This window comes from Artibeus jamaicensis, unplaced genomic scaffold (genome assembly GCF_021234435.1).
Source record: "Artibeus jamaicensis isolate MK-2021 breed Jamaican fruit bat unplaced genomic scaffold, CSHL_Jam_final contig_519, whole genome shotgun sequence".
NCBI classification, from domain to species: domain Eukaryota; kingdom Metazoa; phylum Chordata; class Mammalia; order Chiroptera; family Phyllostomidae; genus Artibeus; species Artibeus jamaicensis.
In genome coordinates, this window is record NW_026521871.1 from 5,654,467 (window position 1) to 5,667,732 (window position 13,266).

At 38.0% G+C, this 13,266-nt stretch overlaps 1 protein-coding gene across 5 annotated transcripts in view; it reads left to right on the top strand.

Annotated features, from left to right (window-relative positions):
- FHIT (fragile histidine triad diadenosine triphosphatase) overlaps window positions 1-13,266 on the top strand; it is a 1,463,343-nt gene that overhangs the window by 649,826 nt on the left and 800,251 nt on the right. For all 5 annotated transcript variants that reach the window (XM_053668986.1, XM_037137395.2, XM_037137392.2 and 2 more), the window contains one exon: window positions 3,147-3,266. In XM_053668986.1, the coding sequence (XP_053524961.1) occupies window positions 3,164-3,266 (103 nt within the window). In that variant the 5' untranslated portion in view covers window positions 3,147-3,163. The remainder of the gene's footprint in view (window positions 1-3,146; window positions 3,267-13,266) is intronic.

A 13,266-nucleotide genomic window follows, 5' to 3' on the forward strand; every position in this document is an offset into this window, starting at 1 on the left:
GACCTTTTGCTCTTCATTTCATGTAAAATAACCCCCTTGAGTAGTTCTTGCAGTGGATATCTTCTACTGATAAATTCCCTCAGCTTTTGTATTCCTGGAAAACTCTTTATTTCTCCTTTATATCTAAAGTCTAAGTTTGCTGCATATATTATTCTTGACTGGTAATTTCTCTCTTTTAGTAGTTTGAATATTTGGTTCCACTCTTTTCTAGCTTGTAGAGTTTCTGCTAAGAAGTCTGATGATAACCTAAAGGGCTTTCCTTTATAGAATATTTCTTTCTTTTCCATGGATGCCTTGAGAAATTCTTTCTTTTTAATTAATTTTTGACAGTTTTAATACAATATTCCTTGGAGAAGTATTTTTTCAAATTTAGGTAATTAGGTGTTTTATTTCCTTTTTAGATTTGAGGATTTAGCTCTTTCCATAGATTTAGGAAGTTCTTGTCAACTGTTTGAATAGGCTCTCCATTCCTCTTTCCCTCTCTTCTTCTTTTTAAAATTTTTTAACATTTAAAAAAGATTTTATTTATTTATTTTTAGAGAGAGGGGAAGGGAGGGGAAAAGAGAAGGAGAGAAACATCAATCAGTTGCCTCTCGTACACCCCCAACTGGGGAGCTGGTCCACAACCCAGGTGTGTGACCTGATGGGGAATTGAACTGGCAGTTTTTTGGTTCACAGGCTGGCACTCAATCCACTGAGCCGCATTAGCCAGGGCTCCTATCTTCTGGTTTAGCTTCTATTCTTTGCTGTTTCTGATGGAGAGCCATAGGTCTCACAGAGTTAATTTATTATTTTTTTATGCTCAAGTTCCTCTCTTCTTCCCTCTGTGCCATTTCTAGATTTCTATCTTTGATATAACTAATTCTTTCTTCCATCTGTTCAGCTCTATTTCCTATGCTTAGTAGTGCATTCTTGATCTCTTTTATTGAGTTCTTCATCTCCAAAATTTCTATTTGGTTCTTTTTTAAAGTTTCAATCTCATTGGCAAAGTATTCATTTTGTTTTTGAGTTCACTAAGCTGCCTATTTGTGTGTTTTTTTGTATGTCATTGAGTTTTTTCATAACTACAATTTTGAATTCTCTGTCATTTAAATCACGTATTTCCATGTATTTAAGTAGATTTTATGCAGATTTTTTTATTTGCTTTGTGAGCTGCCTCATTACCTTGGTTATTCATGGTATTTGATGGATTCCTTCTCTGTCTAGGCATCTGTCTACAAGTGCTAGTCCTATAGTAGATTGATTAGAAATCTTCCTGTTGTTTTCTAGTAGGTGGCACTAAGGCACAACTTTGTTGAGCTTTCTTGCACTTCTCTGGCTTCTCAGGTCTCTATGGGCTGGTACAAAATGGCCTGTGATCCCTGGAAAGGGAGCCAGTTGCTTACCTTGTGAGCCAGTTGTCCTGGTTCCAGGGGACCAACCCCATAGGGAAATGCAGTGGACAATGGAACTTCAAATCCATGAAATCCCAGAGCAATCTCCTCAGTGAGATGCTGCCAACAGAGCAACTGCAATGTGTGAGGGTGGGGTGAGCTGGGGCAACCTGCTTGCTTTCTTTGTTGCTTTGTCTTCCTAGCAATATTGACCTTAGACCTCTTTGGAATCCTCCCTGCACTCCATCCAACCTGTGATTGGACCCAGAGTGCATCTTTTGTTCATGGAAAAAGTGTTTCTGTAGTACTAGTTCTCGGGTTTGCAGATAATGTAGTTGGCAACCCAACATGAAGGGTATGGAGAGGTGAGCTCTGGGAGGTTGTGGGAAGGTGGTCAGGCTCTGTGGCTTTGTTTTGCTCTCTGCAATGCCAATTGTCAGACAACTTTCATTTCATCTTTGTGTTTGTCCCTGCCTTCATCACTGGACTCAGCTATAGCTACTACTGCCCACTCCTGCAGGAATGCTCACTGAATCTCTTTGCTCCTCCTGGCTAATGGCAGTGTCAGCCACAATGTGATTTCTCCTCTCTTCAGGCTGAGCCTTACTGTGAGCTCCAGGCTGCAGGGCTCCATCCATGGTTCATCCCAGCTTTTCACTCTTCTCGCCTCCCCAGTGTGTTCCCACTTTTTCACCTTTAGATGTTTCTGAGTGTGGCTCTCTTAGACATATTTGTGCACTGAGCAGAAAATCCTTTGTTGAATTATAGTTCAGTTGTTGAAACTTTGAGGGGAGATATCAAGGGGATCTCTCACACAATCATTCCTCTGACATTGCTCTCCATTTTCTGATATTGTTTTTTGTAATCCTGTCTGTTTTCCCATGGGTTAATCTATTATTATCAATTTTGTAGTAAAGTCATTCCTGAAATAGAAAAATAAAGTGGTTTCCCAAGGAGGGTGTGTCTTAGTCCTTCAGAAAGTAACTCTGTCATGTATTGTCATCTAAATGATAGAAAATCATCTCTTAGTACCGTAGAAGCCAAGTGCCAGATTTTGCTATACCCCCTTCCTACTTCTTCCACCTTGTAATGTGACTTTGCCCACAAAAGAGGATGTGAAACACTTCACATGCTCTGCTATATCCTGGCTCTGTGTCAATCAGAAATTGTTCTCATCTTGAGCTATAGTCTGCCCCTTCCTTTTTTTCGCAAATTTTTTTTCTCTTCAGTTTTGGAAATTTTACTGTAATAGTTCCCTGGGAGTGCTTCTATGCTTTTATAATTGTAGACAGGTTCAAACAGTGTTTGTACTTAGTTAAAATTGCTTTTATATAAACAAAGATAAAACAATTGAGAAAAGCATTTTAAAATTAGATAGTTTAGAGTGAATGTTTAACAATGAAAAATTTTAGCCTAGTAAATATGATGAAATGGATGGGTAAAAACAAAAAGTACCTGACAGATAGAACTTACTTGATTGGGGTTAAGGTGGCAACCTGAAGTGCAGAAGATTAAGAAGACTACTTTATTGTCTATGGATAGGCTTCTGCATGAAAATACTAACTCCACTCAAGACCACCCTGGTGGGGAGAGTGGGGCCTTTGGGGAAGACTTTCCCAGAATACATCTCACTGAAAATTAAATAAGAAAAGGATTGAATTATTTCTTCTCAACTAAGAATTTGCAGCAATGGAATTTCTTTCTTTAAGGTGGTATATGATCTAAGTTTCTCAGTTGCACTTTTTAAAGGCCCTAAATCATCTTCTCTTTCAGATTTCAACTGTGAGAAAATGTCATTTCGATTCGGCCAACATCTCATCAAGCCCTCTGTGGTATTTCTCAAGACAGAACTGTCCTTTGCCCTTGTGAACAGGAAACCTGTGGTACCAGGACGTATCCTTTATTTATTTTTTTTAAGAAAGGGGAAAAAAGCATTTGAACCTAACATACCAAGTGAAAACAGGATTGGCCTCCAATGTCTGTCCAAAAGGTAAACAAGGAATCCACTTCTCTCCCTCTTGGATAAACCAGGTAAGATATTATTACATTTATTCTGAATTCAGTTGGTGGTACCAGTAATATGTTTGATTAGTTTTGAAGAACTTTTAGAAGGAGTTGCTTAGCAACTGAGGCTTTGGAGGTGAATTTTTGCTTGACCTTTTTATTATGATAGCTGCATAAATAAACAGGTGCTTGTAAAATGGTTCCAATAAGTATCATGGACACTTTGTTTTCCATTATCAATTGTGATTTTTAATGATAAGATAGAGATTGGGTGGCACTTTTGTGATGTGAAACTAAGGTGTTATGTGAAGATTTGAGACCTGCTTGGTTTCTTTACCTCTTGGAGATCGTTCAAGCTAGGAGTTTTAATTAGATTCATGTAAATAAGTATACTTAAAATATTTTTTCATGTTAGGGTCTAAAATAGCATATTCTCTTGGAAAACATCCCACCTTCCAGATTATTGTCAAGTGTCATTGGTGGTGGGTTGTTTTATTTCTCTCTGACTGTCGAGTTATAGTCTTTTCTCCTATGGACTTCAGTAAAAGCTTTATTCTTTGCAGTGGAGTAGTGGGAATTGGTGAAGTACCCTGGAGAGTAATTTTTATGTTATTGAATGTATCACTTGTGATTGTATACATATGATTTTGTACTGATTCTTTAGAATGTTTTTCTCTTTCCTCTAACTGAATTTACTATGCAGAATGCAACAAAGCATAAAATTTTATATTTTAAAATAATAAGCATTTTCAACACTGATACATGATTTTAAAAATAAAGTTCTAGTCATTCTAAATCTACAAATCCATCAAGATGTTTTTCAAAGTTAGTTATTTTTTTCCAGTGGGAATTTTCAAAATGAGAGTTTTATAAATAATCTTTCTTGAAAAATTGTACAAATAAGAAAATATCAACAAAAGATCATTGTGATTTTATGATAGACTTTCAAACTTCTTGAATCCAAATTTTAACTAAATTAATTTTGTAAGTATAAAACTAATGGCCATAGCAATAAACTTGTAAATGATATTATATAATATTTTTCTTGATAATATTTAACTCTTCTTCTAAATTCATAAAATAGCTTTAAATAATACTCAATATTAGAACATTTCATTCTTTTGTTTATTGAAGTGAAAAATAACTAGAATAATTCAGAAGAGCCCTATAAAACAGAACAGTTTTCAACTTGCATACCAATTTTTTTATTGAGATTTTCTCAAAGACCTAAAGTTCTTAAAATAACAGAAGTAATTTATTTTTTCATTTGATTGTGCTGCGATTTTGTGGTTTTCTTTTTCCTTTGAGGAACTTTTTTATGCAAGCTGTCTGAGAATTCCACCATCAAAAGAATAATGGTTTAAATTTTATCTCTCTTTGGGTTTCAGTTTTAATTGACTTCTGTCAAAGAATTGAGGAGACCTAGGATGAAAATGTGAATTTAGGGGAACAAATGTTATGCCTTAGACTGAGAAAATGTAAGATTGTAGAGCTGCACTGCTTTTTTAATGGTTAATAATGGAATGAATTTTGTTCTATGATTTCTTTACTTATAGTAAGAACCTTGATTTTTATGGTCTTTTCAGCCAACTCTGAATGCATGTGTAAGACCCGAGTCGCATATGTTTTTGAACTCAAGAAAATTTGACATGGCTGAATCTAGGGAAATGTCTACACTGAACAGTAAGCAAGTAGTGAATGATCATTACATTTGTTCTAGATGGCACTGGAATTGGCATTTGGGAAATGGGTCCTGGTCAGTTACTGTGTCTTTGAGTAAATACCAAGGAGATAGGGGGCATTGTATTAAAATTAACAAGCTTATTTGTTTGCAAGGTAGCAAGAGGAACCTGTCCCTTTCTGAGGATGAGAACACAATTGTTTTTGTAATCAGTACTCTCTGTAAGCTACTGTACAGCTACAGTGTGTAAAGTGGTCTTGGGCCAGTAGATGCTGAATTCAGACAACCCTTTTTATATGACAAATTTGTAGCTTTTTATTTTACTTTACTTTTGTAAACCCTTAAGTGACAACTGAGAAGAATCTTAATAAGTTACTCACCTGCAGAAAGCAACACTCTTTTGTCCTGTGATTTGGAAATTGAAACTGTGGGCAGCTCTGCCCCTTAACAGTTCATAAAATAATTGGTGAGATGTCTGCAGTGGGCTTTAAACTTTCCCCACATTCTGCTCCATCTGTTCTCATTTAGCCCCTTTGTACGCCCTCCCTGTATCTGGACTTCTCCAATCCAGCATATATCTTGTTCTAAAGCACAGGTCTGATCATATCACTCTCCCATTCCCTTGCTTACAAACAACTAATGAAACAAATGAGTCTCCTCCACCCCCCACTTTTTTTTTTTAGGATAAAGTTCAAACTCCTTAACATAGTTAAATTTTTTTAATCTCATTAAAATTTTTTAATTACAGTTTACATTAGATATTGTTTTGTATTAGTTTCAGATGTACAGCATAGTGGTAGACAGTTATACGCTTTACACTGTGATCCCCGATATTTCCGGTACCCACCTGTCATCATCCATTGTCTTGACTCAACTTTCCCCTAACCAGGCCTCATGTTTCCATTATCACGTCTCTCCATACAACCCTCTCCACCTTGCAATTCTTCCCATCATTTTCAATTCAGCTAAAGTTCTTTGACATCTGTCCCATCTTTTTAGGAAAAAAATATACTCTCTCCTTTTTGTGACAGTTGGTTCATTAATCACATGTTTATTCATTCTACAGTTTATTACTGAGCTCCTACGCTGTTCCAGGCACCAGTCCAGACCTTTATCCCATCCTGCTTTATGGCATAACTATGTGCATTCCTGTTTGTCTCTGCACTGAGTCACTGGTTCCTGGTAAGGCGTGGGAACAGGACCTGCTCTTGCACAATTTTTGGTCCTAGCATCTGAAATACTTTGCTGACTGAGTTTAAAGTGAAAGTGCAAATGGCAGGAGTACCTGGATCATTTTCTATAATGGAATGGGGTAATAAGGGGCAGCCGAAGGGCTGCCTTTTCAGTGTTCCCATGTACAAAGCCAAGTCTTGTCACCATTTTATTCCAGATTTTTTTGTATCATGTTCAAGCTGTATTTTCCCTTCATGCCTTGTCAGTTACAATCTTGCTAACATTTTTGTTCTGTAAGTATACCGACTTAAATCTAAAAGCAGTGACTAGAATTGATGCTGATGAGAAAAGATTATCGTCCCTCCTTTTCTTATTATTTTGTATGTTAATTTGTCAATGGACACATGTGTATTTTAAGGCAGTTTTTTGTGAATTGGAAATTTTTCTTTTGTATTTTTGATTTCTTTTTAAAAAGGGTATTCAGGTGGCCTTTAGGGAATGTGCCATTCATCAGAGATTCGTAAATGTTATCTTTGAACTTGTGTCCTCTCTAACATTTTGAGGGCTCTTTCACTCTCCACCCTTTTTTCTTTTGACTTTTCTTACAGACTCTTTTATACCTTTCAGAGGAGGGAAAGAAATGTCAGATCAGGGGCTGAAGATATAATTTTGAAGCAAGACTATTTGCTTCATTTTCAAAAGAGCCATACCTGAAGCAAACACTTATATTCCATACAGTGTCTAAAGCCAACTAAATAGGCTTTGGCCTCTGTAGTGCAACACCCTAGAAGAATATGTCAGAATGTCTTTAATCCATTAATTTCTTCTTACTGGAAAATGCTTTTCGGAGTGTCTTGGTGAGAAAACACAAGCGTTTAGGAGATTGCATCTTTAGAATTCTGCAGTGAACATATTATTTGTGTACCTCATTGTAGCCCAGCTATTGTTCATGCCTTAAATATATTTGAACCACAATGGTTAATACTTCTCCTCAACCCCTCTCTTTACATTGAACTATGTTTCCCTCTCATCTTGAGTTGAGCATGAAAAATGAATTTGAACATTAGCAGAATCCAATTGGGAACTGGGGCTTTTATTGTAAATAAAATTATTCATTTGTTATGTCCTGTAGTTTTCAGCAGACAGTGTATTGATCTTTGGGCTGCTATTCAGAATGGCATGCGGAGCTCCAACATAATGTGGCAACATTTGTGGATGGGAAGAGTGTGGCATGCAATGTCAGAGACAAGCCTTGCTTGCTGGCTGTACTATATTATACAAATCATTTGTCAATATATTATTGAATCAGTTATTTAAAAGGGCAGATTTTTTTCTAAACATGAGCATTGCACACAGAATGCTATCAGGGCCAAACAATGTTAGGATGATGCATTGAGGACAGCCTTCCACAGCGTGTTTGTGAAGAATTAGACTAGGTAACTTAAAGGACACTCCTGCTGATGTATTAGAAACAAAAGTTTTCTACAATGGAAACTGCTCTTAGGTCCAATATCAAGAGATAAAGAAAGAAAAATCTGGTAAATACCTTTTAAAACAAAATTTTACCTATGTAAATGAGCAATATTTAATTTTCTCTTTTATTCAGACCATTGCCATGTTGAGTACTCCTGAAATAAACAAATAAAAAATAAAAATATCTTCATTACTTAACAGTGCTTTCTATGGAAGCACTATAAACTATAAGATGCTATAGATAAAAGTTCCCTTTTAATCCTTCTGTAAAAATCAGAAATACTTGTCATTTCCTAAGTAGGTTGTAATCTTGTGAATTTCTTTAATTGTTCAGGAAACTGCAGTTATTAGTAATCTGGTGAGCTTTCATTTTTCAAAAGAGTTTCTTTTTAAGCCTTCCTGTGTAAATAAAATGAGCACAAGCACTATTTTAATATCTTTATTACTAAAGATAGATGTTTTTGCTGTTAAATTTCTCTAAGCCTGATTTTTCCCTGTGTATGCCTCTTGTATATTGGCTAGCTTAGTATGCTCTTGGAGAGATTTTCAAAGAGGATCTGGCTGACCTTTGTCCTGAGATGTAATTGGGCAACTTGGTTTTCTTGTGGTCATATTTTTCTTGCCTTTATTTGGCAGATTATTGCATTCAAAAGATCTGCATGTGGCAATGATTGCTGAGAGTGCTCTTTATCCTGTTTCTATGGGATGGATTCCCATATAAATGTGCACCTGCCTTTGGGTTAGTACTGTACATTGCTACTAGCTAGAACCAGTTTGTGATGACTTTGGTCAGCAGGAACAAAGGGAGCTCTTGGACGCTCCTGTCATTCACGAAGTTGCTTGACATCTTTTTTTCAGTGTCTAGAACCTGCCACACAGGATCCTGCCAACCCCCATTGCAAGACAAACCTTGTCTGCCTGTCATCCATCTTGACTTGTTATCTGAGAAATTGCCATAGCAAATACATTTTACCACCAACCCCAGCTCTTCAGTTCATAGTGACCTCACAGTGTTGAGGAGGAGTTGAGGCTGAAGGCAGCAGGGTCAGTGGGCAGGGACCATCATGGGTACCAGAAGAGAAAGAGGAGCTGTCCTTGCCAGGCTCTATCTCTCCCAAGTTTATTTTTCTGTTCCTGGAGTTGAGATGACATCTTTATCATTCTATATTATAGACATGATGATGGATTGTTGGCAAGTGGCACTGAAGGAATTAATAGATATTTTGCCTATGTACAAGGAACATTTGGAATTGGGCGGAGAAAAAGGATGTGTGAATTTTATACACTTTACCATGGCCTCTTTAAATGAAGGTGGCTCACCTATGAGACAGCATGTCTGGACCTTATATTGTACATAGTGGTCTCTAGACCTCATCAAGGCCTCTTCCTGCCAGCTGCTCTTTCTCCCTGGCTCCTTGCTGCCTGCTGGCTGGTGCATGATGGCATTGCGGTTCTCTTGGCTCCTGTGCCTTATTACTTAGTTTTGACAGTCTTCCCTTGACCTTGACCTCTTCTCCATAATAGGATTTACCCTGTAGCTTTAGGCCCTGCTGTAGATGAGCTGAGGTGGGCTGCCTGAATATGGTTTTGCATTAGAGGAGGAAAATCCAACTGGCTTTTCTTTTCGATCAGAGCTTTTAGGAAGTTCCTACCCTCTCTCAGAATTGCACAAACCTACAGAATCACTGTCACAACCAGAAAAAGGTACCTTTAAAATCTGCTGATCTGTGCAACATATAACTTTGTCAGGATGTGTGTGAGTGTGGAGAGGACAACATTAGGTTGGAGTGCTCTCTCTCCAGCACTGGCAAATGGTGGGATGATAATTATATGTCTTAAAATAACACTTTGAGTATTTCTTGTATTAATTGCAAAAATGAATACCCTATAACACAGAAAACCATTCCCTGCTTCTATTTATTTCTATGTGAAACTTTCCTCAGGTAATTTTAAACTGTCATGCTTAACCGTGTTCATTATATTCTGGGCATATTTTTGACCTGCTTCCCATGAAAGTCATCAGATTGCGAGGAACAGGAAAGGGCTGATCGTGGTGTTGCCAGCCTTGCTCTTGGAACAGAACATAATTAGAAGTAATGAATGGAACAATACATTATTACTCAAAGAAATGTCATGTAATTAACTCAAATAATGCAAAATAAATCCTGATTTCCATTTTGAATGAAAATAGATTTGTTAGAACATCAGTAGGCAGTTAATGTTTACCTTATATTTTCATACACATATCAAAACTGTTAAAATCTATGGAATGAACATACATGGATTTTCTATAACACAAAAAGTTAAGATGTCTTTCTTTTAGAAATAGTCTCATATAATATATTCATTTATTATATGTATATAATTTGTATATATGTTCAATTCTTAGAATTAGCATAATTAATTTCTATTTATTGCAAATTAATGATCTATTTTATTTAATTAGCTCCTGTTTTCTTTATCAAACTAATTGACTGAAAAAATAGCTCCTATAAATTTGCAAATAGCTCTTGGGCACAAATCTTAAATTGGCCTTATCCTAAGAACTCCCTACAGTACTACCTATCTGAACTACTTTTGTGATCTAAAACATTTTTCTGGTATTTCTGCTTTAGGCTTCAAAGATGCTTCAAGATCTTGGTTTACCTTAGATGCACCCACGGTTGGGCTTCAAGATATGGGTAGGTAGGTCTCAAGCAGGGAAGTCATTTTTACATGTAACAATTAGTATGATGCACAACCCTGACCAATGTGATAGTGGTTCCTATAAACTCTCTGCTGTGCCAGACACCAGCCTGTTAATCTCTGTGTTGCAGGGAGGTCTGGGGAGTAACAGGGGAGGAGGCAGAGAGGAGTGAGCAGCACTCAGGACATTGTGAATACAGAAGTGCTTCAGTATTTTCATAGCAGAAATGGACGAACCTGGCAGTGGACGCAGTCTCAGTAATAAGCCTGGTTTTAGAGAGGTAAGGACAGATAAGAGAAAGCACCATTAAGTCCATGGGCTCAAACCTGGTATTTCTTCTTCATCATTAATACTAGCAGAAGAGTAGATTGATTCACCCAGTGAATTAAAAACATCAGAATTCTCTTTTCGTTTCAAATGGTGATCTCCCTCACAATGTACTTCTCAGGGGAAAGCCAAACTGTAGCAGGAGACTGAGGTAGTGTTTCCCTCATGTGTTTCCATGGGGTGGTGGCAAGTGTTTAAAGTGCGTGTGTGTGGTGTGTGTGTAGCCATGTAATTCCTAACATTTCTAAATATTTTAGGAATCAAATTAAAATAGTGTTGTATAATGAAGAGTGCATTGTTGGAGTCACTATTTTGTGTTTGCTGACCAATGAGCAGTTGAGAAGGAAAGCTAAATCTCAGGTCCTACCTCATGAGAGTCAAGACCTCACCCAAACTCTTGATCCCACTGTTCTTTCCACCCCACTGTTGCCCTCCATGTTCAGCAAACCTTATGGTGTCATTGGGTAGGTGTTCTGAGGAGTTACGCCTCCTAGCCTTAAACCTTCCCCGTCATTCCTCCTTTCCAGTGCTATATTATTGCAAATCTATACTTTGCCATTCATAGTTTCACTGACTTTGATGGGTTCGTGGTTTTATCATAATTGTCATTATTATGGAAGAACAGGATTAACCTCGGTGACTGCTGAACGTCTGTAAGGCTGAGCATGACACCGGGACTGTGACTGAGGCCCCGGCAGCCCAGGAGGGAGAGCAGCACAGTTTGCTCCCATGTAAAATGAGTTCAGGAGGAAATTCATCTGGCTCTCTAATTTTTCCCTTTTCTAATAGGTTTTGAAATGGCTGTAGTTATCAAGAGCTCTTTTCATTTTCAAGATTTATTTCCAGTTCAGGAGATTTGTTGGAATGAAGAATTATCTGTTGAGTGCTAATACTTTAAAAGTAAACCATGATCCTCATTCATTTACAAAAGATGATTGCTTTAAAACTTGTTAAATAAAATATGTGGGGATAAAATAAATCAACAGAAATTACAGTAAAATCTTTGGAGTGTTTCTCATGTAGACATCTGGAATACTAGTTAGTATTTTCTATTCTGTTTAGGGGCCAAATGAACCCCAAGCAGCTTTTTCTCCTGGAGCTGCATCTGCAATAATGTAACTGAAATGCAGGAGTGCAACAAACATTCAGTGAGACTTTTCATGTTGCCCTGGAACATGAGCAACTGGGGTATAAACAGAAGGGTGCAGGCACTTCTGGAGAAATACACATGTGTGACCGACGCCCACACTCATTTTACCAAAAAAGCAGCAGAACCAGAGCCATCCCATTGCACCCAAACTATGTAAGGGCAGAGTTGGTGAGGGGAAAGATACAGCTGGAAGGAGGAATGTGAGAGGCTTTCCTCATTCCTCTTTCTGGAGTGATTTTACTCTTAACCGCTCATAAGAGCCATGTGCAGGAGGATGCTCAAAGCTCTGAGCAGGATGATTTCAATGAATCAGTGCTGCTATCATGTTCTCTGGCTTGATGCTGGCTGAGCTGTGGAATGGGCAGGCTCTGCAGGCCCTGCAATGAGAGGCGTGCAGGGCAGTACCAGCACCAGGAGCACTTCGCATTTGGTCTGTGAGTTTGGGATGGCACATGAGCACAGACCAGTGCTTGCTTCTCATTTGCACGTTTCTGAATGCAAGTGGGATTGGGGACGCTTTTAGCATGGCCTACAGTAACACAAGGAGGGATTGGGAAATAATGTTCCTAGGAAAGAGGCGGGAGCATGGTTTCTACTCCACCCTATTTTTCTGTAGCCCTTGGAGGGACACACACACAGGCAGGTCTCCTGGTTGCTGTAAAGGACCGTGAATGTCAGTGTAGTGGTCAGGTGCCACAAGCCTGCGCAGATAGACATTGGTTCAACTGAAGCTCTGGCCTATCCAGAAAGGAGGTTGGGTCATGGACCACTTGTGGAGTTATAAAGGGAGACGAGACTCCATTTGTAAATGGAGTCCCAGAAAAAGAGTGATGGTGAAGCTTGAAAACCTTCCTAGAAATAACATATCTATCAGCTCTAAACTATATAGAGACCACCACATTTGCAGAGGGACCCAGCAGATGGAACTGGAGCTAGACCAGCAACATCTGTCTTTCACCTGCCAATAGACAACCAGTGATCTGAGATCACTCTGCCCCAAATAAAAGGATGAGTAGCTCAGCCTCAGGTTGGGGAAGGCACTGATAGAGAACTCTAAGTGGTCAAGGCTGTGTCTTAAGCCTATGCTGGGAGGACATGAAATTTTAGTATGAGACTGGGCTGTTTAACTAATTTTATTAACATATAATTGACATACAACATTGTGTCTAGTTAACATCTGTCACCGTACATTATTACAGATTTTTTTCTCATGTTGAGAACTTGTAAGGTTTACTCTTAGCAACTTTAAAATATGTAATACAGTATTATTAATTATAGTTGCCATGGTGTACTGCATCTGCATGAAGTATTTATTTTATAACTGGATATTTTTACCTTTAGATCCCCTTTACCCACCCCCAACCTGGCCTCTAGCAACTACCAATCTGTTCTCTGTATT